The sequence below is a fragment of the Falco rusticolus genome, chromosome 1 (genome assembly GCF_015220075.1).
Source record: "Falco rusticolus isolate bFalRus1 chromosome 1, bFalRus1.pri, whole genome shotgun sequence".
Taxonomy (NCBI): domain Eukaryota; kingdom Metazoa; phylum Chordata; class Aves; order Falconiformes; family Falconidae; genus Falco; species Falco rusticolus.
The window spans coordinates 102,843,569-102,871,320 of record NC_051187.1 but is presented as its reverse complement, the minus strand read 5'-3'; the positions used below and the strand labels follow the sequence as shown (position 1 = coordinate 102,871,320).

The following is a 27,752-nucleotide window of genomic DNA, read 5'->3' as shown; positions in this document are numbered from 1 at the left end:
GTACCCTGTGCTTAGACAGGTAATCACAGAATGGTTGGGGTTGGAAGGGACCTCTGGAGATCATCTAGCCCAACGCCCTGCTAAAGCAGGTTCTCCTCTAGAGCAGGCTGCACAGAATCCACGTCCAGGTGGGTTTTGAATGTCTCCAGAGGAGACCCGGCAGCCTCTCTGGGCAGCCTGTCCCAGTGCTCTGTCACACTCACAGTAAGGAAGTTTTTCCTCACATTCAGCTGTGCCCGTTTGTGCCTGTTGCGATGCAGTTTGTGCCCGTTGCACCTTGTCCTGTCGCTGGGAACCACTGAAAAGAGCCTGGCCCCATCCTCCTGACACTCACTCCTAAATGTTTTTAGATGTTGTAGATGTCCTCTGGTCATGTTTCTGCTGCTAGATGCAGTGATTTCTCTCATGAAGCTGGCAAATTTGTTCAAGGGTACATGGTTGTTTATAGCAGCCTTAGAATAAATGTGCCTTACATTTATTCTAGTAAATGGGTGTGAAACTTCTAATAAAAGGGTGAAACTGCTTGCACCAGAGAAGTTTAGCACAAAAATTTGGTGTGAGATTGTAGGTAAAACAGATACAAACAGAAAACTTGCAACTGATGCAACACCATTTTAGTAGCCAAGATTTCTATGACTGTGTATCTCCAGGCCTAAAGCTTAAGCACACTTGATTCGTTGTGGGTATGGGACAGTTTCCCTCTAGTTATGGGACAGTACTGTTGTAAATGAGCTTGTTCCTTGAGGGGCTGGCAAGGCGCTGGTGGCGGCTGGGAAGAGGGGCGCTCTGTGAAAGGATGGATGTTGGCACGGGCACGTTACACGGGTCAGGGAGCGGGAGGCCTGCGGGCAGGCTGCAGTTTGGAAGACGCAGGTCTGTGTTTGTTTCTTGCAACAAGACGCAAGTATAAACATTGGAATATTTATAATGTGGTAGAGGGAGAATATAGTTTTGGAAGATCCCTGCGCGTTGGGACTTGGAGCAAGCTGTCAGAGGAGCCATGAAAATCAGCTCCTTACAGTCAGTGGTAAAAAACAGTAGTGTTGGCAAAACGGAGAGGGAGAGATGGGAATTGGCTCTGTGTTACATCCAGGTTTGAAAAAAAGAGAAGGAAAGATGCAAGGCTGGATAGACACACACATCGCTGGATTAGGTGTGAGCGGATTCATGGTGATCTTTAGGTGGAAGGACAAATCGCAAGTGGGGAATTCTTCCCTGTTTGTAGTAGCCAGACGTAGCTGGGGATTTGAGTTGGAACAAGTGACAGCTGTTAACATTCAATAATTCAATAATTCATTAAAATTCAATAATTTGGTTGTTAAGGTGCAAAGCACAATATTAACAGCTGTCTTCAAACTTCTCTTGAAAATACAGAACTTTTGTAGTTATTTGAAGTATTGAGGTGCCCTTAATGTGATATATCGCCTGTTCCCTTGTCATTGTGGCTTTGGCCATAAAATGCTAGTTAATTTTGATTTTTCTCAACAAAAGGCCTGAAGGGAGTGCCTCACATGAAACTGTCACTGCCCCTAAAAATGTCTTCAAAGCTGAGGAGCAAAGAGAGAGACACGGGGTATCTTACTGTATTAAAAATAGCTTTTGTTGCTCAACAGTATGTGTCTTCCTTTTTTTTATAGATCCTAATTATCTCATGGCTAATGAACGCATGAACCTGATGAACATGGCAAAATTGAGCATCAAGGGGTTGATTGAATCGGCGCTTAATCTGGGCAGGACGCTGGACTCTGACTATGCACCTCTTCAGCAGTTCTTCGTTGTGATGGAACATTGCCTTAAACATGGCTTGAAAGGTAACCTGGCTTGAGAGGTGTCCCCCCGCGTTGTTTGTCCTACCGTAGGAGTAAGAAAGAGCAATCTTGTTTTAAAAATCTAGTTTTGTAATCTACATTAGACCAAAAGGAGGCTGAGCAGGGTCACTGCTGTGATCACAGTTGGCTTGACAGGCCACAGGAAGGGAAAAAAAACTCTGCTGGAGGTATAACACTGCAGGTGAAAAGTTCAGTTGTTGCAGGTGCTTGCCATTTTTAAAACAACTTTTTAGATGTCTGGAGTGTAACTAAGTGATAAGTGTTAAAATTAGGTCCTCAGCAAACTCATGACTCCCTTTTTTTCTGCACTTCTTTGTGCTTCAGGGATGCAACAATCCTTTTGCTGGAAGAGGAACCGCAACACGGAGGTCCTTGCTCAATAGTTCTGTCAAAACTGAGGATTTGGGCTTTGTGCAGCTAATGTCCTATAAGCTGCTTTTGCAAATAGCAAGCAGAGCATATATTTAGCTATATAATATAGAGTCACAACTGAAACTCCAAGTACCAGACTCTTTCTTGATATCCTGACCTTGCATGATAGTAGCATAAGATGAAAAGCAGAGGATATTAAACACCCTCCGGCGCCCATACGTGCGTCCTGTGGTGCTGCTTTAGCAGTCGTGTTCAGTGTTACATGTGGAAGAAGCAATTCCTGTGCTGGTTTAGGGTAACATTGTGCAAGGGAGAAGCGTTCCTATTCTTCAGCTTCTTTGTTTATCCATTTGGCAGCGTCCCTACTGCTGGTCATAAGTTTGAAGTTAACAGAGTTCTCAGTCTTCTGGCTGCTGCTGTGAAGTAGCAGTAAGAACTATGTAAAATTAATTTCCAGCTTTAGTACCAAGGGATCGCTGGAAAGCTTTTCTGAAGGAGGAAAGGATGCACCGAGAAGCCCCTAGCAGCTATGGAGAAGGAGCAGGTTCAGAGTGGCGTCGTCCTTTTCCTTCTAATGTGATGGTCAGTGAGAGAAAATTACTGTGCACATATCAGATGTAACTTAGGGACAGTGACAGCATCCCAGGAGAAACTTTGTCTTCTGGAAGTGAATCTTAAGTTGCTGGTTATCACTGGATGTTGTTGTTTTGGCATACTGGGGATGTGTGGAATATTTTCTGGCATCTGTCTGGAGCTTCTGTTGCCTTATTTAAATGGCACCAGTAATTGCCACACTCGGGCATAAAAAGTCGTCTTTTGTACTTGCCCAGCAGTGGTCCCAGAAGAATCTTTCTGGCAGTTTTTGTCTGCTGTTCATTCACTTCTGACCATGTTTGAGAATGTGTTTAGTCAGCATGGGCCTAATGGGCTCATTTTGTATCTTTCTCTTTTCTAGCCAAAAAGACTTTTCTTGGGCAAAATAAGTCATTCTGGGGACCTCTAGAACTAGTAGAGAAACTTGTTCCTGAGGCTGCAGAGATTACAGCAAGTGTTAAGGATCTCCCAGGACTGAAGTAAGTACGGTCTTCTACTGCACAAGTACATAATGTGGTTTTTATTGTAAGAAGGATCCTGATGAAGAGAACAAAGAGCAAACAGGAATGCTACCTTCTGCTGATAAAAATGAATCATTACTCTCTTAATCAAGGATCTGCAGAAGGAGAGGATAGGGTATATTCTTTCTGTGTTAAGTGCATGGGGTCTTACAGACAGCAGTACATTTATTGCTAGCACTAAATGAGTGGTGATGTGTCTTGGGAATGGGAGCAGCCTTTACTAACTCTATTTCTGAAGTCAGACTGAAGAGGAATGGAATTGGAAGGAAGGTGATTACAGGTTACATAATCTTGAGGCTGACAGAGATAATGTTTCTTTTAAATAAATTTGGGTAAACTTGTAAAGTTTTTGTAAAAGCGAAGCTCAGTCACCAAGTTGGAGAAGATACCAGCCTATGTTAAAGAGGGGAGGGGAAAAAAAACAGTTTAAGCATGTATTTGTTGCTTTTAAAAATGTCACAGTCATTTGAGACATCACATTCAGGTTTGCTTATTCTGTGCTAAAAAGAAACAGGCTTTGAGCCTGGAGAATAGAAAAAAGATGTAAGGAAGCTTTTGTGTGAGCAGCAGGACTAAGGATTAAATCTTTTGCTGAAAGAAGAGATTAATAGATTCAGTAACAGTTTCTTTTGGATTAGTATTTAGCGATATGCATATGGTCAAGTGCTTTTACTGGGGATCTGTGCAGCACTCCTCCTGGAACGGCTTACCGGACCAGTGTGGAGTGCCAACAGTGTTGTGCCAGAGCTCCTGCTGCCTTTCCTTGTTGTAAAAGAATATTGAAACGTTAAATAAATTGAAATAAAGAACAGGTTTAGGATAAGTTTCTAAACTTTGCATCCGTACTAACCCTTGGGAAGTGTCATGTCGTGTATTAGTGAGGTCAAGAATGGGGAGCAGCAAAGATGATTTACATGGGCAGTTGCTTGTAGCAGTTAAGGTTAGAAAGTAAAATGCCCCACGTGTCATTTGGTATAAGACAGCTTGACTGACTGCTGGAGATGGAAAGAAATTTCCTTCTAATCAGAATACTGCTTAACATGGGGGATTTACACCTTCCTTTGGGGAGCATCTGAGGCTGGCTCCTGGCCAGCATGCCAGGATAGATGAGCCAGAGCTGTGATGCAGCATATCAGTATTTTTAAAGCTGCATGCTTCACATTGCCAGGAGAAACAGAGAGGGGAAGGACGGTGACTATAACCCGTTGCATCCTGTGAGCGTGTTAATGAGCAAAATAGCTGAAGAGAACAGTACTGAATTTGTGTTTTCCGCTGTGTTTGTGGATTCTTACCTAACTTAACACCTACCTGAATGAGCAGTGCTTGGGCGTCTGTGCTGAGCTGAAGTATACACGTTCTTCTGACTTGCCTTATGCAAAACTGATTTTGAATTAGAAGGTGATATGTTGAAGCAGCTGATCTCTCTTTGTGTAGCAGTGTCCAGCAGGGGTAAAGTCAGGGAAATATTGTTAGTATAGCAACAAATACATAATTAGTTAGGAGAGAAGCAGTGATTGCTTAGATAAACTTGTCTGTAACTATTTGCACTTAGATACCTTGTATTTTTCCTGTTTATCCAGTGCCAGCTCTGTTTTTGAGACACAGAAACTTCAGACAGAACAGGATTATTAGAGCTGTTTGACGGTGCATTGCAGTATGTCTGTAACGGTTTTGTTTCTGGCCTTTGTAGGACACCTGTGGGTAGAGGAAGAGCTTGGCTTCGCCTGGCTCTAATGCAGAAGAAACTTTCAGAATACATGAAAGCCTTGATTAACAGAAAGGATCTTCTCAGGTGAGTGCTGAGCTCACTCTCAGATTAGGTTAGGTTCACTTCTGCCCTCTTGTAAGATCTTTACAATCTTTTACATCCAAATGGTAAAGTATGCATGTGCTTTTTTTAAGAAATGGTAATATTTGTGAAATGCAGAGCTTCCTCTAAGGGTTTAAAAATGCTTAGCATTCTTTCTTAATTCAGCAGCTGTTATTCCTCACTTTGTCTCAAATATCTATCAGAATAAACATACATTTTGGTTCTGAAGAGATGATTTGGGTGAAATATTTGTACAGAGGGGATACAGCATTCTCTGTCTGCCAAATCTTGACACTGGATTTATTTCTGACCTTGTCACTTCATTACCATCTGACTTGGAACAAGTCATTTCACTTCTCTCTATCTCTGCTTCCCACTCATAAAACAGCAATAATTTTGTAGTTGAATTGAAAGTCCATGGATTTGAACTACTATGTCTGTGTAAAGGAGTAGGATTTAATAAATATGTTGGTGTTTCTTTATTCGAACAAGTAGGTTTTTGTTGGCTGTCCATGTAAATCCATAGCTCACTTGGGGTTAGAAGGGAGAACCTGGTGTTGTCCACTGGAAGATGTGGCAGTGGCTTGTGTTAACAACAGAATGTGGTAGAGTAGTAGAAGTATACTACTTAAAAAAACTCTTGATAGTAAGCCCCGGTTTTAAATCTTCAGTGTGTTGTATGGTTACTCAGGAATGGTGCTTGCTTTCCATCACCTTTCGACAGTGAGGGACCAGGTCCTCTGCTTATTGGGTCCTTGCGTCACTTGCAGACTTACTGTGCTGAGAGATTTGTTCAGTCAGAGTGGGAGTATATAGATAGCATGTAGGAGTGCATTTCTATGTGGACTATGTGCCACTCCCTGGGTTTTTGTAAAGGCTGAGGTGGCATTCTGTTGTCATATGAAGTATCAGAGATCCCATGCTGGATCCATCAAAATAGTTGATTTTTCAAGATGCAACACCTGTCTTCTCTTGCCATGCATCCCACAGTGAATTTTATGAGCCTAATGCACTGATGATGGAAGAAGAAGGTGCCATCATTGCTGGCCTCCTAGTAGGTTTGAATGTCATCGATGCGAACTTCTGCATGAAGGGAGAAGACCTGGACTCACAGGTACTTGGGTATTCAGTTAATATTCTTTTTTCTGCTCATTTAAATTGGAAGAACTTTTCATTGGAGAAGACTTCCATCAACTGAGATAAGAGTTTGTTACTATACGTAATAGAAGACTAATACAAGCTTGTTACTGTGGTTGTGGTCTTCAGTTAGCTGGCAGCGCTGACATCAGAGACTCGGGATTTTTGTTTTTTCTTTGCTCTTACACTTTGCTATGGTCTGCATGCAGGTCACTGTGGAGTGAAACACAGTAAATGGAAAAGGAGGCGAAAACAGGGAAGGACCTAGCCAAAATGAGGGGAGAAATGGGCAGAACTCTTAATTCACTCATGCTGTGCGATGAGATCATTATAGCTGTTAAACAAAAGAAAATGAGCCTGTATGCACTTACATCCCAGCTTGTGTAAGCAGGGTATATACAGATATGGTGATGGGGATGTTGTGTCCTTACGTCCCAAGCCTTGCTTGCCAGCTTGCTGCTTATCCTCATATATTTTTGCTTGAGATAGGCCATGTTTTCATTAATTTCAGATAGATTACTGGTATAGTGAATCTTTGCTGTAATACAACACGTTCTAACTGTTCTAACTGAATGACTCTAAACTTTCACAACTGTGGACAGTGTTTAGTCTTAGAAAAAGTGGTTAATGTAAAATGCAAATTCTTCTTCTCTAGGTTGGAGTTATTGATTTCTCAATGTATTTGAAAGATGGGAACAGCACAAAAGGCAGTGAAGGGTAGGTACATGCACAATTGCCCTGCCTCTTATCTCTTAGTAACTTGTATTCAGGTATTCCAGGTTGCCCTGCAAGCTGCTACATTTTTAATTAAAAAGCTATTTAGACTGAATTGTTCTTGTGTGATCAATCATAATATGTAAATAAGATAGTGGAAATATTGGGAGGGGGCAGGGGAAAAGGAGAGTCTCCCAGAAATTCTGTGTTCTTCCTTAACTGGCAATTGAAGATAAAAATATTTTAAAAGTGACCCTCTTCAGAGTTAGGTCTGCCTGTCTTTAAATGTGGTAAGCAGCTTGGTGGCCTTCACCAGTTGTATGGCTAGCAGGACGGTAGTGGATTTTTGGCACCGTAACATCCTTGGGGAAAAACATAATCCAATTGGAAGAGATGATAACTGTAATAATAGACTAAACTACTTGTGCCAGCATGCACAAATGGAGCTGTGCAATGTTCAGAGCAAGTGGTTGAAAAATGCAGCGTGAGCCCAATGACACATGGGTCAGGTGGTGTGGTTTTCTGAGGTTCTTCCAGAGTACTTCCTCCTCCTGAGGAAATCCTGCTTGTTTGAATTCAGGTCTATATGTAATAATTATCTCTCAAGGTCAGGCGTTTTGATTGCATTTATTTTATCTATGATTTCATTTTTAAAACATTCTTTAGTTAAGATTTCCTGCTGGAAGCACATGCAAGACATGCATTTGTTGACAGTTTTCCTTGAATGGATTTTGGTGAGATGGCTGTTGTCCAATATAAATGTAGTGCAGAACCAGGGGGTTTTTATTTGAAATAACTGCTGTACTCTTTGAAATGTTGTCCCTTAATCACTCTATTTTGTGTGTCACAAAACACTTGAATGTCATCCAGGTGAGTGTCGCAGTTGCAGCCTCTGAGAAGTCAGAGGACGGTGGCTGATTCTAAAGGCAGAGGCTGTAACTCTGCTTTGCTATCTTACATATTTGACACAGGCTCATTGAGACCTAGGAACTTGTGCTCTGCTGGACATGCAGGCTACATCGCCACATTTCCTCTTAGATGTTTAGTGGTGTCTCATAGGTCTTTCAATCCAAATGGTTGAGCTGTGTGATACTACTTTTTTCCAGAGATGGTCAGATAACTGCTATTTTGGACCAGAAGAACTATGTAGAAGAACTCAATAGACATTTAAGGTAAGACATGATTTATTTACTCTTTATTATCTAGTATAACAAAATTAAAACCAGGATTTTAAAAAAGAAGGAATTACTGTAGGGTTTTTTCTTTTCAACAGTGCTACAGTAAACAACCTACAGGCCAAGGTGGATGCCTTAGAAAAATCCAACACTAAACTAACCGAGGAGGTAAGTGTCATAAACAATCCTCTGATGTTTTACCTTTTTAATCCCCAATTCCTAAAGGCTAAGGGAGGAGTTATTTTCATATTTCTGGTGTACATAATGATGAGTGTTTAACGATGGAACTGGAATAACTGACCTGCCAAGGAATTACATTGGCTGTTGCTACTAAGCACAAAGTGGGAAGACAGCTGAGTGTTTATGTTAAAAAAAAAAAAAAAAAAAAAAAGCTGCTGAATACACTTTATCCTTCTGCAGTCTTTGGGTGCTTTCTGATTTTTAGAGAAGTCTTAGAATAAATTGTAAGTGGGTGTGATTTTCAATGCCATACAGCTGATGTAGGTTATGAAATGTCCAGACATGACAAGGGAAATTTTGAGATGTCTGTTTACTTTGACAGGTGCAGAAGCTGACTACAAAGGAAAGAGAGTTAATTGAAAGGTTTCAATAACTTTTTCTCTAGCCTGTCACAATTTGCAAGAAATAAAGGAAAACTTATAGTAATAGATAAAATGTTCAGTCTAAGCATGAAAAAGGGTTGGTACACGAGTCATAGGCGTAACCTGTGTTTTAAAATGGGTCTTGCAGTTCATGAGTAATGTCACAAATGCAGTGAAATCTTTTGGGGTCAGTTCCCTGACAGATGGGTGATAGCAGGTCTCATCCTAATGGTTTTACAGTATCTCTGCCGCATGTCACTTAGCAGAATGATTTTGATTGGGCTGTCTAGGTGCTCTTGCAGGACAAATATGAAACAGACATTCTTTTTTGCTTGTTCAGCCTCATTAAAAGATGTCTGTGGGTGTCTGGTTATTGAACACTTACTGTAATGGATGTATTCCAAATGATGTGAAGCTTTAGTGATGGAAATTAGCATATCCACTTTTGCAATTAAGGAGTAAGAAACATTTTTTACAACTGAAATATTTTTTTAGTTTTCAAAAGGTGGTCTGCAGCAGAGGCTGCTTTTCTCGGTGCTGCTATAATAAGTGGCTTTGGATTTATTACCTGCAGAGTATGAGTGGTGTGCCTGTGAGGCGTGATACCCATGAAATTAATTGAGTGTTCACTGAAGTATTTTTTAATTTTTAATAATTTACTTGCTTGTACCTTAGCAAAGTCTGCATGCTGTTCAGAGTAAGAATTTAAGTGGTGCTGGAACACGCTGTGCCAATCAGGGTGATTTGCAGGGTGTAGTTAATGAACTGCATCACATGTCACATCAATTTGTGTATTTGGCTTGAGCTGTACCAAAGACTCGCACTTTTGTCAGGGTAGTTTCTGGTTGGATTTGTCACTTAATAACATTGCTGATCTCTTGGAATGTCACTGAGCTTTTCTTGTGGGCAAGGCTTACGTAAGTTATGATTTGCAAAGCCAGGGGTTTTCTTAAGTTATTTTGGCCTTTGACCGCACACTCTGTTAGTGTAAAGGAATCTGTTAGTCTGCGGTGATGTCTTCGTTGGGGATCCCTCTCAGGCAGATGTCCTGTTTCGTAAGGGTGGTGTGTGCTAGTGTTCCTCTGTTTCCAGCCAGATATTCCTCCTCTGATGAGGTTCTCATTGTGCTTCTCCTGCCCAAATGCTTGAGCTTCTTACATCTTGGATGCTCTACCTAGCAGTGTATGCCAACTACCAAAGCTTTAGCAAACCCATGCCAGTATTTCTTCTCTGGTAATATATTTCAGTTGCTGGAAGTCAACAAAACTTGGCTGTTGTGTGCTCGCATTTTTCTTTTTTGTTATCTTTGGCAAAGGAGAGGAAATGGAGTGAGGATTTCTGTTGAGCTGCACTAACTGTGTAACACTGCATCTAGCAGGTAGAAACCTGAAGAAGTCAATAACTTTATTGGAAGACAGGAATCAGAATAGGTTGGAAAGTCTCTGTTTTAGCCGATACTGGAAATTCATCACGCTTGCACTAATCGATGCTTTTTCAGGTTGTCTTTCCCCATGGTAGAGACAACTTTTTGCTACTCCAAATATTCCCCACCCCCTCCCGCCCCCAATTCTGAGTGTAAAAAAAAAAAACCAAATAGTGTAGAAAATATATCTGGGGGGGGCAAAATGGGTCAAGTATGTTTTTGATATGTTCCTGTTGTTCTGTTTTGCTCATAGCTTGCGGTTGCAAACAACAGGATTATTACACTGCAAGAAGAGATGGAACGTGTTAAAGAAGAAAGTTCTTACATCTTGGAGTCCAGTCGTAAGGTTGGTGTATGTATGTGAATGAGTACTGAACCTTTGGGGCAGTCCCAACCCAAATTCAACTGAGAAGTCGGTGTTTGGAAGAGTCTTTATTTCCTGTATCTCACACAAAACCCACAATAGGTAAGACTCCAGGTGGGTTTTCTGCGGAAGGTAACAGATGGACCCTGGCCACAGTAAATCCTGCCCGGCTGTAGCTGATTAAACTGTGAGCACGCACAGAGCCGAGAGGTAACACAGCATGTTCGTGGCTTGCTGAGCAGAGGTGTCAGAAGGGACAGGAGGAAGGATGATTTCCTGAGGGGGTGGCAGAAAAAGGTGGATATAGGAGTTCTGCTGTATTGGCCTGAAATGCTACCCTTTTCAGAAATCAAGGCGCAGGATCTATAATATTTTTTGGTGGATTTGTTGGAAGTGCTAGTAACTATGGCAGAATCTGTTTTGAATTTTAAAACCTGTAAGATTTTTTTCTGAAGTTTTTGTAACCGTACTTAGTATATTGTGAAAGTTCTGTTCGTTTAATTCATATCCACTGCACTGCACTGAGCACTTGGAGAGAGAGGGCGGGAGGTAGAGACATTTCCCATGGGAGCTGCACGCTGCGGTAACTGAGCGGAGCTCTGAGTTTTGATAGTTGCAGAACCTGTTTTTGAAGTGTTGGGAGAAGCAAATAATCAGCAAATGTGAGGTTTAGTATATAATGGCAAGTTAACTGGGTGTCTTCATTAACTTAGGTCACTAAAGACAGAACTGCTGATGGACATGCGCTGACTGAAGCACGGAAGCAGTTAAAGGAGGAGACTCAGCTGCGGCTGGTAAGGACTGTGTGAGCTTGCAGCTCGCTGATGAAGTTAGAAAGCTTGGAGCTTCACGTAGTAACTCCATGTCAGACAATCGCTTCTGAAAATGTTTGGCCAGGGTTTTTTTATCGTTCTTGCCTGCCTGCTTCAGTCTGATTCGAGACAGTCTTGTCAGAAGCGATGTTAATTTTGTGGCTCTTGATCAGTGTGAGGTCTGTTTCTTGAAATGAGCCATGGAGCTGCATTTCGAGGTCTGAGATATCCCCCTTGCCAGAGAAAAGGATATTGCTGCTCTCTGAACTGTTGCTGAATATAGTGCATTCAGCTGGTGGGGAGAAAAATGCCTGTGCAGAATGTTTTTAGAAGACGAACTCTGCCAGCTTTTTGCTGGTCCTCTTCATCAGAAAGGTGGGCCTGTCTAGTACTTTCTGACTCCTTGCTGGTGATGCTGTTTACATTGCTTTAATACTGGACTGAAAATGTGCGTTTGTTGTCCTTAACTGTCAGTGATGGGCCAGCTCTGCAACTGTGACGCTGTGGCAGTGCAGCACGTGTCTAGGTAGTGACTGCATTGGCGGGAGCACCAGTTAAGGGTGGTTGTCCTGGGTGGTGAGGAAAGCTGGCTGGCTATGCTGACTGACCCGTATGTTCCAGGATGTGGAGAAAGAGCTGGAGGCGCAGATCGGGATGCGACAGGAGATGGAGCTAGCCATGAAGATGCTAGAGAAAGATGTTTGCGAGAAGCAAGATGCGTTGGTGGCACTCAGACAGCAACTGGATGATCTCAGGGCCCTAAAGCATGAACTCTCTTTCAAGCTGCAGGTAGGGAAGTAATTAAATCAAATATGGTAAATTCTGGATAAAAGTGATAGCTCTTGATATTTTCTTCCCCTGCCTGTTTAAAAGATGCTAGGTGTGTAAGGGGTGCAGGCTATACAGCGTACTTCCGTCTCGCTGCAGCAAGCCGTGGTACTTGAAGAATTGAATGTGGGGGAGTTTTAAAGGAAAATGCAGTTTCTTCTGAAGAAAGACTCATGATGGTCCAGAAATGTGTGTGTGTGACCAGGGAAAGCAGTTTCTGTGCTTTTATGGTATAAAAACCGAGCCACGGTAGCTTCTGTTCCAGTACAATCTAGTATTTGAAGGTAAATGATGCAATTATGTACATTAGTCTATGATGACAAAAGCAGACTTAAGACAAAAAGTCACACAAAATGCTCAGGAGGAAATCCTAAAATAAACTTTCGGACAGGAAAGAATGCTTCTGCTTTCCTTGGGCCAACCATTCTATCAAAACAGCTAAATAGTGTTAGCAGGTACTGCATTAATGTATTATACGGGAAGCTTCATTGATCATGGTATTGCTCTCTCACGGGGTCTAGATGTAGCCTGCACTTGGCAAGACGCTTGCCTTGCAACATTGACCTGGCATTTGTTTTTGAACACCTTTCCCTGCTCTCTTGGCTTCTGCCCCTTTCGTTTTCACGTGCCACATGATTTATCACAGCTTGTTTTGATTATACTGCTACTGGCCAAAAACCCCCACTATGCTCCTTTTCCCAGAGTTCAGACATGGGATGTGAAACAGAAGAGTGAAATTAAACAGCCGTTTGGAAGAAAAAACAAATCAGATGGCTGCCACCATCAAACAGCTTGAACAAAGGTAAAAAATGGAACTTTTACGATTACAAATTGTGTGTGTATTTCTAGTGGTAGTGTCCCAGTGATCCCAAATGGACCAAGTGAGAGGTCTGAGTGCTGGCTTCGCCACTGCTAATAGAGCTACGTCAGGAGAGCTATGATTTTTGAGATACTATTAGGAAGAATGTTTTGCATGCTCAGGATGGGCTTCCACTAGAAAAGAATATACACTAAATCAGTAATTCACATAGCAGCTTTATCTAATTCAGCTGCACTTTTATATGTTATCCAGCCATTACAAGTCAATCGCTATCAGTGATAACAGTGGTAAAATTTAGAAATAGGAGCTGAGAACAGTGCTTGACTGTTAATAACAGTATGACTGTGGGAGCAGGAAGGACAAGCGTGCTGCAGAGGCTAGGCTCAGAGGTGCTTGGTTATTCCAGATCTTTCTGGTACTGTTTAGAAAAAATAAATACCCCACTGAATCTATTCTCATTATGAACTTGTACTTTCTGAGGAAGATGAGCTTGAAAAAAATCCTCATGTGAAAGTAAACAGAGGAAGATGAGAGGGCAGCCTGGCTGTCACTGGAAGTTGATAAAGGATAGCCCAGAGATGTAATATCCATTTGGACTGGGACAAGTTCCATCCTAATGACCGTGTTGCTCTCATATTGCTAACCCTTATGTAATTAGGAGAGGCCTCAGTGTCAAAGTCAGATTGATTCGAGAAGGAGCAGTGCTCCTATTCCCCTTTTGTCTTGTTCTGGAAGCCAGGCTTTGTAGCGGTTTGGCCAGAGGTTCAGAACTTCAGTCTCTGCGAATGACCCTGACTGTCATGCTAGCTCTGAGAAAATCAGGGGAAAGCGTAGCTCTCAGCAGCGTGGATTGTCTGGGACTCCTTTAATGAGTAGGGCACTGCACTAAATTGCTGCTCTCGTTTTTAGGATTTATCTTGTGAATAGTTCATGATAAAAATAGGTAGTTTTGTTTGTAGAAAACTTGTATTTTAAAATGTTTTATGATGTCTACTCAGCTAATTGATTTGCTCTTTTTGTCTCGCTGTTCTTATGTTTCCATTTTCTCATCATCCTCCTTCTGACTTATTTACACAGTGAAAAGGATTTGGTGAAACAGGCAAAAACCCTAAATAGTGCAGCAAACAAACTGATCCAGAAGCATCATTAGACATTTTTATGTCTGGTCACCTCACAGCTCTGACATCAGAACTCATTTATGAGGGGAGAACTTGAGAATTGCTAAAAGCAACTGTTAAAATGTTAATTGTCACCTAAAGTTGATTTGGAATTTGCTGAATTTTTAAAATCAGTGAGTTTTTCTTCAGAGATTTAGAGTCGGGTATAAAAATCCCTAACTTTGCCATTTAAACTGTGTTAAAGTACCAATGAGTTGGCCAATAAACACACCAGAAAAGCATAAGGAGTGGGAGATATGTGGCTCTGTACATCCTGGTGATGCATACGGTATACAGCAGCACAAGTCTTCAGTGTTTATGGATGCTAGGTGCATTGGTCAAGCCACTCTCAGATTGGCCAGCTCTGGAAAGTCAACTAGTTTTCTGTGTTACCCATTTTGTGAAGTAGATGAAAAAAAATGCATCCCTGGAAGTTGTTGAAAGTAGTCGTGTACGTACCCCAAGCCGTTACCCATTCACTTCTGTTTTGTGGGTTCAGCCCCGCGTCCGAGACAAACGGGCGCGACTCGATAGCTCATCACCATGAGGACCAGCCCTCTTGTAACCGAGACTGCTTGCAACGACCTTGCCTTAGTGACTTGGTGGGAGGGTGGGGACTTACCCTTATTCCTTTAAACTTCATGTGTCCAGAATTAGTAGCTAGGTGTCTTAGAGTAACATGATAGAGTGGTAAGTTCAGTGGAAACCTCCTTATCTTTGCATTGCCTTCTACCTCTGCCATGATTCCCTCTAGACATACGTTGCGGTTCTTCCTGACTGAAGGAAGCTGAGGAGAGGTGTGTTGGTAGGTGTCTCCTCTTCCTGGAAAGGGAAGTTACACGTTTTACAAAAAATGATCTGATCTTTATACACTAGGGTTTAAGAGAAACAAAACCAAACAAAAAACAGAAGAAGAAAGGAACAAAATGTGCAGTGGTGGGGAGTGGAAACGGTAATTTGGTACTTGACCATTCCTTGTCTGAGTAGTTAGTGGTTTAAAAGGAAGAGTTGCCTTTTACTGTTACACTTTTTTCATTTGCTTCTGAGTTTCTGTTGATCGATACAAATGGAATTTGCTAATGAAAGAACAGCTAAAGCTTGGGAACAGCTCTCGATAAGAATAATAATTGCCATTTTAACACCCCAGTGCAAAACTTCAACTGTAGCTTGGACTATTATAAACTGATATCCCCTTCCCTGTGGCCACAGAAGTTCACCGTGCTGGCCTGTCACAGGCTTTAGGTTATAAGTGCTCCTAGAGAGATATTTTTTTTTCTTTCGAGAAGATGACCTTTGGGGGTTTTCTGTGTTGAGTAAGTGGGTTTTTTTGCTCTGGTGAGATGCCTGTAAAAATTCTTTGGGGCCAGTTCTCGCTTTGTCCTGCGGGACAGTGCCCCTTGGGGCAGCAGGTGGCAAATGTGGCTGAAATGCAGCTGGGGAAAGAACAGCTACTGATTCTAACCAGGCACATTTAAAAATTTGTGAGGCTCAGCCTAGTTCCCCTGTACACAAGCGTGTACCACCGCTTCACTTGTTTAACGGACTCCCGCACCCAAGCAGACTCAGAGAGCCATTTCAAATCTCTACGCAGCGGCCAAGTCGCATGCTTGAGAGTATAAACTTAACCTTCGGTAACCTTTTACTAGAAAGTCATTTTAACTACCTGGAGATAAATAGAATAATAATAAAAAGGTGGACGCTTTCATCAAGGTATCCAAATAGCTAGTTAGAACAGTTAACTCCCCTGCCCCTCCCCAGGTTTCTTCTGTAGAAACAGGGGGTTGGGCTGGTTTTGTTTGCTGTCACAGCAGTGCTAACATAAGACAGAATTAAGGATCTGGCCGTTTCTGATGTCAGGCCCGAAGTGGAAATGCTTTGGTGCACTGATGCCTGGGCGCTTGAGCCAATGCGTCAATCTGTGGAAGAGACCAGGAAAATGCACTAATTCTTACTATAGTAGTTAACCTATGTTGCAAGTTCCAGTTACATGTGTAAAGCTGAAATGTAACGTACATTAAAATCAAATTTGACTTAAAATTCTGTGTACTTGAGGTTTGCTTTGAATCTGGATAAAAGTGATGTTTTATGTTTTTCATCTAATGGCTGTAAACCGTAGTAATAGAATAAAAACTATTGAAAATCAGAGCTTCTGCCTGGTTCACCTACATCTTGCTTTTCTTTAAAATATTTTCCCCCTTTCCATTGTTTTTACATTCCTTTTGTTTTGGCTTTACCTTTTCACTGGGTTTTTTATTTGTTGGTTAAACTCGGTCTTCCTCCCCACCATGGCTTTTGTTTTTTATCACAAGTTCATGTGGCTCAAATCCAGATTGCGACAGGCAGAGAAGGACCGTCAGTTGGCTCAGCAGGACAACCGGCTCTTCAAGCAGGAGTTTGGGGACAAAATCAACAGCCTCCAGCTAGAAGTGGAAGAGCTCTCCAGGCAGCGGTGAAGAGATCCTTTTCTAATCTCATTTCTGGGCTGTTCTTACTGTTTCTAGTAGAGAAGGCAGGCCAGGGCGATGGCAAAAGGAAGGAGGGGTTGGAGTCAGAGAGGCAACTGGCATGCTGGGCGCCAGGCAGGCATAAGCTCTGGGGTGGCGAAATGCTTTGTGAGGTGGAAAATCTTTTGACATGCGTGCCTTTAAAGTTACAGCTTGAAAAACTGAATGGGGAAGAAAATGCAAAAGAACAACAGGGTCAGCAGAAACCACCAGCAAAAGTATAAATCCTAGGTGGTGGTGGAATATCAGAAGCAGGCTGCAGAATATCTCTTGGGTGGAAATGAAATGTCAGGATATTTTTCTGAACATGGGAATGTCCATGGGGGCTTTCTGTGCTGTGGTTAGATTTGTAGGGCATCTGCCAGTAGCCATCTCATTTGAAAACAGGCAGGGCTAGAGACTGGGGGGGACAAGGGTCACCCCAAGCTGCAAAACCTCTTTGGGACACTGGGTAGATGCTCGGTCTGCACTGAGGTTGCGTTGCAGGTTAGCCTGCGGGGAATGGCAGCTGGATGTGTGCTTTGGTGCACAGTCAGGTCTCTGAGGACAACGTAGATCTCTCCAAGGTCTAGCGGTGCGTCAGGCTTTCCGCTGTAATACCATAATCTGGAATCTAAAACTAACACTAACAGCGAGTGATTTACTGCTCATCGATGGGGATGCAGGAGCTCAGTCTTTGCCTAGAGCTAATGCTGAAGCATCTGGAGCAAGGGCAGCAATCCTGGTTGTGGGTCTTGAGAAACAACGCTGTGATTTTTTTATTATTTTTTTTTTCCCAGTTGAAACTGGTCTGTTTTGTTGGGAGGCAACCAAAGCGTTGGAAACCACATGTAGAGAACCTGGCGAGAACTATCATGTTTTTCCTTGCAGTGTCATCAGTTTACCAGTATCAGGAAAACAGAGAAATCCTCTTTTATCTTAAAATAGAAGAGCGTCTCTCCTTCTGCAGCCATGATGCATCTTTACTTTGTTGTAAGGTCACTGTGTGGAGGCATTGCTGGATGCTTTTTTTTTTTTTGGCCCCTTCGTGGCACAGCTTTTTATTTCCTTTTTCGAGAAGTTACAGAAGCTACCCAGAAAACCAGCAAGTGGCTTTTATCAGAAATTCATGTGAGGTCATGGGTGAGCTCAGCAGTGTTCTTGGATATAAAGGGGGAACGAACGCGTCTTCTCCACACATGCACCTCGCACAGAGTCAGTTTAACTTAGTGTAGCTACCTGGAGAGGACGTTTGCAAATCAGTCTATTTTCGCATCAGTTGGACTTTTTCTGATTCCTTCCTCGCCCAAGCTAAATAAAGATGACAGCATGAAAAGGATTGAGCCTCTTTACTGGGAGGCTGTGCTGCTTTATTTGACTGAGTTTCTAAAGCAGTAAGTTAGTGGATGGTGGCTAGTCTTGCTTGAATTACATTCCTTTTAAGAGAAAATAGGGCTTTTTGTGTCTGTGGTGGTGTTGGTTTTAAAACAAGTTATAAACAAGAATTCCCTAGGTCGCTTAGTTCTTAAATGTCAACACAGGCAAGTATTCATTCCTGGATCTGACTCTCCACCAGCTTTACTCACTTCAGTTACGCTATGTAATTAATGAGGCTGCAGTTGTAATGAGTTATTTAAAATGCTGTTGGAGCGGTAGGGAGACTAACAAGGGTAATAATGGATAATTTGGTTTTAATAGCAATAAGGATTTAGATGTTTTATAGTACAAGTCTACAGTGCAATCTTTTATAGTACAAGTATCTACTTTTACCAGTAGGTACTCAGTTTCCTAGGCTTTGATGTTGGCGCAGGGATTGTTCCTTTTCTTGTAATGATTTCAGAAAACGGCATTTCTAGCACCTAGTCCCTGATGGTCCTTGTGCTCCAAGAGCTTCACAGCTGTTGTGCAGAGGCAGGCAGCAGTCGTGGAGGCGCTGAGCTTTCTCGTGGCCCAGAGTAAAGGCTCTGCCAGTCTCAGCTAGATTTAGAGTCGTGCTTCTCGTCAGCCTGCTTCAGGCTGCATCAGGGACCTTAGATGTGCTCGTTCATCTGTCCTTGACCCGCTGATTAGTTTTCCTCCCGAATACAAATGTGCTGCGCTCAGCCGTGTCTTTGTTCCCTCCGGCTGGTTGTACCGCAGCACACACTGCAGGGGACTGACACACAAGCCTGGGCTGCGGTACCGGTGCGGATCAGCAGCCCGACGGCCTAGCGGTCTTGAAAGAGCATGCGTCATCCCTTCGTGGCAGGTTAGGCTAGACCAGGGAGTTGATGGCAGGCCGTAAAACAGCGTGTGCATCCTGTGTTCAGCCTGCTGGGCTCGCCTCTCCTATTCAAGCCCGCGTACTGACCTGCTCATACACTGTGGCTCAAGCAACATCAGTAGCAGAGCAGGCTGCAGAGTACTCCCGGTGAGGAGCCCTCAGCCTGAGCCCTCGCTTGCACCGCGAGGACCAAGCCCCGCTTTCAGGTGAGGTGTCAGAAGCATTGCCACAGCTCTCGGGGAGGAACAGCCATCCACCCTGTGGGGATGGCTTTGGGAAAGGGTCTAGGCTTTGGTTTCAGAGCCTGTCCCACAGCCGATGTGTTAAAGAATGCCTTTCTGAGCAGGGTGCTGATCAACAGCTCTGTAACAGATGAATAACTGAGTATTTTTAAGGACTTTCAGACATAGCCAACAGGTTTATTTCCCACAAAATTGTGCTAGAACTAGATGAAGAACTTGTAGCTTTTCCATTCTGCCATATTATGGTTTAACACACTGCAAGACAACTTTTTGTCCCAAGAGTCAGTTTTCAGCTCTTGAGTTGGGGTTCAGTTGCTTTAGTGTAAAGAGAGGGTTAAATAGTTCATTAGCTGTCGATGCCATGTGTTACAAAACCAAAGCCTATATCCCAGTTCCATCTCGATATTCTAGGAGCCATCTTGAACTAGAACTGAAGCGGGAAAGAGACAGATGGTCACACAGTCACCAACGCAGCCAAGACAACAAAAAAGGCACAAAGAATTGGCTAAGACAGGTAATAGGACTTTTATTCTTGGCTTGTCTTTGAAGTATAGTTTCATTTTGCTTGTTTGCTTTTCCTGAGCTTTATTAGGCAATAAAATCTATATTGTTAACATGCCACAGCCAAAGGAGCTTTGAAACACTTTTTTAAACACACTAAATAGGCAGCTTATTGAGTGAGCCTCACAAAATACTGCAGGCATTGCACTTCATCCCGGAACACTGGTTTCCTCTTACAGGCTGGGTACCTGACAAAATCTTGACAGTGATTGCAGTTTTCCTTCACTAGTTAAATAAAACCACGTGTAATACAGCAGAGATGCTGTACGTGTTACATCTTATGAAAAGCCAGCTTGCTTGGGTTTTTTTTCTGCATCATAATAAGGGAAATTCTGCTGAAAGAGGTAAGTAGTAAAACCTGAAGAGAAATTTCTCTCTTGAGGGCATCACAAATATCTTTTGGTGGTGTTCTAGTGCTGCATATTAGAGAATTCAATGTTTTTTAAAGCAAAGCATGGTGTTCATCTTGAGAATAAAACTCATAACCCCCAAGTGAAACTCCCTTTTTAGCAGTACATTTGCCTTTGAAAGTGAAAACCTGCTCTGCAGCTTTTTCTGTAAAGTGAAACAGGCTCTTTTGCTGGGAATTGGCAGTAAAACAGTTGTTTTGGAGAACAAAACTTGCAAGTAGGAGAACTGTGAAGTAGCAGAGGTTGTTTCAGCGATTCTGACATGTGCTGCTGTGCTTGGGAGTTGCCTTCACTGGGATGCCCAGGGCTGCTTGAACAATTCAGTTTTCTCTCTTCTTTTTTTTTTTTTCTTTTTTTTTTTTTTCTTAAACCAATATTACCCATGATATCCGTGAAGTCATTTACGCATCATAAGTCGTTTATCAAAAAGTCATGTTTGCTTGTGGCAGAAGAGCTATAACAGAGTAGAAGGAATTGGGGAAGTGCAATGCAGTTAGCCTTTAAAAACAAAAGGAATGCCCAAACCGGCTAATCTGATCGTTAAGCTGGTTAGCCCTCTCGAAGGCAGAATAGCTGTTTTTCATCGCTGCCTAGCTTGGCTTTGAGACCAGGTTACTGCGTGGGGTTATCCTCCTTTACTCTGTAGGTGAGCGCTGTGCCACGAGTAGGGTGCTCCCACAAGGAGCACATGGGCAAAATGTGCAAAAAAAAAAAAAAAAAAAAGCGGCTTCAGAATGGACTTCTCATCTGCCACAAAACCTGTAGGTGACGCTTGATCCAGTGGCGGTTTGGAGAAATGGAAGAGATCCACTGAGGCTGTAGTCACAACTTAAGAGCAGTGCTTGCGTGGGTGATTCTGCCAGCACTTACCACTTGCAGTTGGGAGGCTGGGTTTTGACAGTTGCGTTACGTGCGTGGCGCAGGCTGTGACCGAGGTCTTGGCTGGGGAGGAGGGGAGGATTGATTTCCTTTCCTGCCTGAGAGGATTTATCTCGCTGATCAGTCTTTAAAAAGCCTATTCAGCCCATCTACCTTTTCAAACCCTGCTGTTAAAACAGTGGTGACTGTGAAGTTTCTTCAGCCTCTTAGTAAAAGGGGAGGTCGTTGGGCGCATTTAAGAGTCCCTCTCTAAAATGTGAAGTCAATTTTTTGTTCGCAGCAAAAGGGAAGCATGTAGAGCTGTTCCTAGGGCAGATTGGTGTGTGTATGCTGTCACATGTCCCAATACACCGCTGTGCCAAGGAGGGGCAGATCAGCATGCACCAAATAGCCACATAAAGCCTCCCTTTGCAGTGGCAGGGGTGAAACTGGAGGCTTTATGTAGGTCAGCTGATGGATAAATGTTTCCTTTTGACAGGATGGGAAGCTCAGAATCCAGGAAGAAAATGCTAAACTGAAACAGCCACTAAGAGAGGAGAACAGTGTCCTGCCACACAAGTACGGAAGAAAAGAAATCATGTTTTTGCCTTCTTTTTTTCTAAGTCCTGCTTCCCTTGTCTAACACCTGCTGCTGCTGGGAGGTTTCCATAGCACAACTTCCCTTTCTAAGAAAGATTTTCAACCTCCTGCCCTTGATTGAGGTCTCCCTGCTGCTTTTTCGTGTGTCTCGAAGAAGGAGGTTCCACTGCCTGTCACCAGCGTCTCTGGATCTGAAAAGCTCTGTCTCTCTCCCATTTCCCTTTGAATTTATTTCTGTATAAATCTGCTGTTCACTGATTTTTCTCACGTAATGAACCTTCGTAAACCAAATGCTGCAGAGATCTGGACCTTTGGTACTCGTGTCTGAAGAAGATACCTTTGTTGGTGAGGGAAAGGAGAAGGGTTGGTGGATCCATGGCATTTGTAGCTGATGAACAATGGCTTCTAGGCAAGAACAGAAGCTGCTGGGGAAAGAAAACTTTCAGGAAGATGGTTGTATAAAAATGTAGTTCAGGGAGCATGTTTCTAAGCTGAATATTACAGAGGAGGATTCTTGTTGCAGGGTTGTTTAGTATTTGGAAGCTAAGTTTCAGATCTGGTTTTACATGTGAAAAGGTGCTTTAAAATGTCACGGGAAACAGCTCTGTAATGAGGACTTTGGTTGGAGACCATTTGAAGTATTCTGAACGTCAATGAAAAAACACCATGCTCTGACACAGTGCACTGAATGCCAAGTTAATCAGAAAAGTATTGCCTTAAAAATAGCATAGACTCAATTCAAATCTGTTTTATCAGATATTAAAAAACTTCCAGGCCTTTTTACCCCCTTTCACCTTGAGTGTTTAAGCAATATGAGCGTCAGGCTGCTGATTTATCTGGAAAGCCTCAAAATGTGTTACCGCGGCCTGTTTGCGGGATCAGTTGTAGGGGATCAGCTGTTCTGCAGTAATAAGTTCAAAGCCAGTTTTAAACTGCATTTGTACCATCTAAGCAGCCTTTTCAATGTTCATGCTCCCTTTCCTCTGCTCTTCTGAAGGCATCTTGCAAGTTTTTCTCCTGTTCCCCTGGGCCAGGAGCGCTGTACGTCTGCAGCACCAGTCACACGGTGCCTGTTGGCTTCGCTGCTTGACAGAGCCTCTGCACGCCTCGCCTCTTGTGCAGGCAGGCTTGGAGCGTGGTTTTGAAGAGGCAAGCCCAAAAATCTGTCTGGGTAGGGTTTTAAAAACAGGATGAAGGAATTTTTTGATAGTCCAGATCTTTTTCTTAAATGATGTGGTGACTGAAGCACCAGCTCCAAGTGACGGTGTCCTTCTCTTGTAGGTTACTGAGCAGCACGCAGGAGGAGCAGGTGAGTGATTCTTTCTTTTGCGTTGAAATACTGAAGGGCAGGGGGTATGGAGGGAGCTCCTGGGTTGCTGCAGCATATTCCCTGCCCACATATCCTGATGTTTGTCCTTCGGGTTTTGCCTTGGTGAGGATTTGGCTGTAGAATCAGTAGCTGCAATCATTCCCTAATGGGGAAACCGCTGCTTATCTGATTAGAAAGGCTTTTCGTTGGCAGCGCTGCACCTCCGTGAGTTCATTTTGCCTCTTCAGCACAACCGTGTTGGGTTTTTAAACTAATATTATCCCCTTTTACTGTTCCTTTGCCCTGTGCTTTTCCTGGGTTGGTGGTCTGGAAAGAACAATGAAAGCATGATGTAATTTGCTGTCTGTGAAAACGGCGGTGTTTAACCTCCTTGGTCTGGGCTGCACTTTTGCCAGTTGCTCTGTAGGCTGGAGGGAGGGGGGTGTTTTGGTCCGTTGGTTTGGTGTTTTCATGTATCTCAAATTGACCCAAATCCAGCCTTTCTCCCTTGAGTGCCTGGCAAAGCCGGGACAGACCCCTGGCTGTGAAGGGGATGCTGCAACACTCGCTTTGTGCGCTGTCTGCTGAGAATTTCTGCATCCGCCAGCTCTTCTTCACAGTGAAAAAGATGTTTAGTTCCCGCGTTGTTGCTGGGACGGCAGCCTTGATCTCAGCCTGAAAATTGAGCTGCGTGGTCCTTCGTTCAGGCAGCCGTGCCGTGCTTCCCTGTCTGCCCTGCACCGTAGCCAGTGCAACAACTGCAGATCATCCTGCAAGTGCACGGTGGTTCTGCGTGGCTGCGGGGTGTGCTGTGAATAGAGAGGGGTTTAAAAACACAAGGACATGAAATCTTTCACCCTTTTGTAAGAATGCGGATTAGCTGCAGAGCTCTAATGGAGGTGCTGTGTAAAGCAGAATGCCTTGGTTTTTACTTGGGGTTTAGGAACAGCTGTCAGGACCTGAAAATGCCGAGATCTGCCAGCTCTGCCAGGAAGAAAGCAGCCGGAGCAAAAAAAAGGTAACTCTGAGGACTTGTATTGCCATCTGTCATCTGATGAATGTGCGTTTCCTCTGATTTTCATTTTCAAATAGCACAGATTTCCTATGGGTGACTTGGGACAATGACAGTGGTCACTCAAGGGGTCCCCCGCTCTCCTCTGTGTTCAGCAGTTTGGTTTTCCTTCCCCTTAGTGGCTTCTTCCCTTTTTAGCTAAGTGGGTTTTTTTCTGGAGTCGATCAGAAGTGAGACTAGGAGGTGTTAGTGTTTGTTGTTTCTCCACTTGAGCCACCTTACCTTTTTCTTTTATTTTTTTTGTGGCTAAGCCCTTCTGGCTTTCCTCACTGCTTTACAGTCTGAATCTAGAGGGATTACAAGAGTTATCAGCAAGGGTGCTCAGCGGGAGTGCTGCCTTTATCCAGGTGCTCTCCTCCACCGGCGCTGAGGAGCAGTTTGCAAGGAGGCAAGCCAGGGTGCTGACAGAGCTGCTGTCAGTGCAGCCCGTGTCCTGGTCACACTGCTGCAAGTAGTTTGGGGGGTGGCGCTGGAAGGCAGCGCTGGATTGTGTTTGCAGTTCTGCCTGGCACGGACGCAGCTCTGGCCTCGTGGTTTTTGCCAGGGTGAAGAGCTGCTCCCAGGCCAGCCTGCTCTGCAGCACCTGCGCAGACGGCGTTCCTTGATGTGGTCGGAAGCCAGCCCTCTCCTCCCTGGCGCTGCAGTGCCGTGATGCTTAGAGCAGTCAGTGAGGGGGGGGTCCTGATTGCTCCCCCACCCCCCCAGTCACACCATGAACCTCTCCTGTTACACACGTGGGAACTGTAGGATTTTTAATCTTTCCTATTCCCTTGTGTTTATCTTGAGAAAACGCATTGAGTTCAAAGCAAACGCTAACAGCTTGATGTCAGACTTCGACACATTTCCAAATGCACGTGCAAATGTAAATACGCGTATCAGACAAGATTTATTCTGGTGTATTTATATGACTATAAAATATACAGCACCTCTTGTGAATAAATGCTCTAGTAGACCTCATCAATTAAAACTTGAATGGTTTGCTGTTGGTAACTCTAACCTGCTTTACCATGAGCCTTCACCTACTCTGATTGGGCCTAAGGAGCTTTGCTGCAAACTGGTCCTGAGCACAGGAGCGAACGCAGGGGCTTCGGAGGGGACAGGGTGGAGTTTTGGCATGTTTCTCTCTAGCTCAGCAGAGGATTTGGGTTGACTGAATGTTAATGAGAGAAAACACAGGATGTTAGCGAGAGAAAACGTTAAGTTTCTGCGTGTTGCTTGTGTCTTGAACATCTCTGTCCTCTTTCTGCATTACAGAATATCTGCAAGAACTGCGGTGGCACCTTCTGTGAAGCCTGTTCAGTGAATGAGCTGCCCCTCCCGTCTAGCATTAACCCCGAGCGCGTCTGCAATCCCTGTCACAAGCGGCTCATCCAGCAGTATTCCAGCAGTCCCTTGTAGGGGACAGGCTGCAGAGAGACGTGACAAAACACGATGACGTTGGTTTCTGGGGTTGTTCAGGGGGAATGTGAAGACGCGACGCTCACCTGCATTCTTTGGAGGGCGGAGGGGAAGCAGCTTCGTGGCGTTCACAGTCTCTTGTGACTAAACAACAGCCTGAGCCTTCCCTGTCCAGCAACCTGCCTGCTCCCAGACCTCAGCCAGTGCTGGGGAGAACCGCCTGGGGAATGTCATGTGGAGCAGCCCCAGGGTGCGCCCGAGCAGCCTCAGGGCGCAGCGAGAGCAGAGAGCCCCTGCCCCCCAAAAGAGAGCTCTGTGTGTGTGTGTGTGTGTGCACCTGTGTCTGTGCCTGCGAGTTGGGCAATGCTCGTGTTCAGGCGTGTGCTGTGGAAGTGCTGCTGCTAAGCCAAGGCTCACTGAACGCAGAAGAGGAGCGGGTTTGATCCTCATGTCTGGCTGCACTTGGAATTTCGCCTTTCCCGTTGCCTTTGACAATCTGGCTCAACTGTGCTCCATCAGTGCCAGGGGTAAGGAGGCCAGGTAAGATGCCCATAAACACTTTCTAGCTTCATTTCTTTGGCACAGCCCTCTGGCCAAGGGCTTGCCATGCAAATCAGTATGGAAAAATCATACAAAGCTGTGAAAGTTCTCCTTCTGTATTTTAGGGGGTGGGGGGTGTAGGTGTTTTTGAGGTGTGCATGATGCGAGAACTAGGACCTGCACTGATCTGGCACGGAAGTGCCTTATGGCATCTCTGACCTTCCTCTCGGAGACCCTCACTGTGACTTCATGATTACACAAGGGTGGCCAGAGCTGAGGGTGCAGCTGTACCTTCTGCTCTTGGTGCGGCACCTGGAAGGATTGGATCCCCAAGTATTTAGATACCCAGTTGTCATCATGACACCAAAGGTTTAGAGCCACTTTGATCTGCCTCTTCCCCCGTGTATATGTGAAAAAGTCATAAAACAGGTGTTTCACTTTTATTAGCTCAGAATGAAGGGGAGATGAAATCGGAGTGTTTCTCACCTGGTAGAAATTCTAATTTGAAACACAGTTTAAAGAGGTTTCGGACTTTGTGCTACATCATTCTTTGTTGCTATTACCTCAAGGAATTTTATGTCGCTCCAAAAAGCGGTGGTGGTTCCTCACGAAGCACCTAGCATGTCAAAGTTGTGTTTGGTCCGTCTTATACTGGAAGCCTACTTCAGTCTTGAAGACCACAGAATGTTCTGTAGCCCATAGAAAACAGATGTATTTACATGTGACAAATGCATTTGGTTTTGTACAGATTTGATTAGGGGTTAGTGGTTTCATGCCCCGGAGGGGATTTTCTGTTCGTTAGACTGTCTGGAACCGCATTAAAAAGCGTGTCAGAGCTGAGCTTATTTACGTGGTTGGTGCTAGTTTGTACCAGGAATTATTTTTCTAGTTCCCTGTAGGCATTGGTGTGTTCAGCCACCCAAGTTCTCCAACTCCCCTTGGTACCCTTCAGAGCCAGAGCACTTCGCAGGGGGAGCAACTTTAAGTAGTTTTTCTGTGGTTTGTTTGTTGGGTTTTTTCCCCCTTGTGGTAGTGACATTTCCTTGCTGCTATCCCTTAAAGTAGATTAGTGGCTGTAAACAGTGTTGAAGTACAAGCCTAGAATTCAAGTGTGGGCACACTGCTTTGACGGGGTGAGACACCAGAGATGAACAGAGAAGACACAGAATTTAGTGGAAATCTTTTTGTGTACGTACTGTACACAGCTACGGGATTTCAGGTTCCTCCATCCAAGCCCAGCGTGACTCATGCGCCAAGGAGCAAGTGAGACCCAAGCAACTTCCATGTTAGAGGAGTAAACTGGAAACTGGGCCCTTACTGGAAAGGATTTTAACACTGGCACACCCAGCATTTTGCAGCTCTGAAGCGACAGCTTGTGACCTGTATCCAGCTTCCAGCTGTCCCAGCAGGAACAGCTGCTGCTCTGCTTGCTCCGAGTGAGGGCTGGGACTGTTGCTGGTGTGCAGAGCAGGACGGCTCTCAGCAGCTCCTCTGAAATCATGTGAGATTGTCACAAATGAGCAGGGAACTGGCAGAAAACCCTTCAGAATACAGGTCTGGCGACTACAGTGGCATCTGGCAAGGTCAGAGTGAGACTGCGCTCGCTGCCAGCTGTGTCGGTGCTCGCCTCTTTCCTGGCATCTCAGACTCCAGCAAATAGCTCTGCCTCCAAGTACTGGATGTTTTACGCTTGTAATACTGCAATGTTCAAGGCACATTTGTTCAGGTACCACTCGTAATGCTGGAGCGTAGGCTGACACCTGAATGTTTGGACTAGGGGGAGTGGAGGGCTGTTTTTCTGCTGTTAATTTTGTTCCACACAATAATAAAAACTTGAACATCTGTATCCCATGTCTAT

The 27,752-nt window shown here is 44.0% G+C and overlaps 1 protein-coding gene across 1 annotated transcript in view; it reads left to right on the top strand.

Moving 5' to 3' along the window:
- The window catches only part of RUFY3 (RUN and FYVE domain containing 3), a 57,853-nt gene extending 30,113 nt beyond the window's left edge, over positions 1-27,740 (top strand). The window contains 18 exon segments of the mRNA XM_037392335.1: positions 1,638-1,811; positions 3,157-3,274; positions 5,007-5,108; positions 6,117-6,240; positions 6,919-6,980; positions 8,084-8,149; positions 8,251-8,320; positions 10,431-10,523; positions 11,255-11,335; positions 11,975-12,142; positions 12,884-12,904; positions 12,907-12,983; positions 16,488-16,607; positions 19,558-19,660; positions 21,475-21,554; positions 22,857-22,884; positions 23,828-23,902; positions 25,211-27,740. Coding sequence (XP_037248232.1) covers positions 1,638-1,811; positions 3,157-3,274; positions 5,007-5,108; positions 6,117-6,240; positions 6,919-6,980; positions 8,084-8,149; positions 8,251-8,320; positions 10,431-10,523; positions 11,255-11,335; positions 11,975-12,142; positions 12,884-12,904; positions 12,907-12,983; positions 16,488-16,607; positions 19,558-19,660; positions 21,475-21,554; positions 22,857-22,884; positions 23,828-23,902; positions 25,211-25,354 — 1,706 coding nt within the window. The 3' untranslated portion in view covers positions 25,355-27,740.
- The last annotated feature ends 12 nt before the right edge of the window (positions 27,741-27,752 follow it).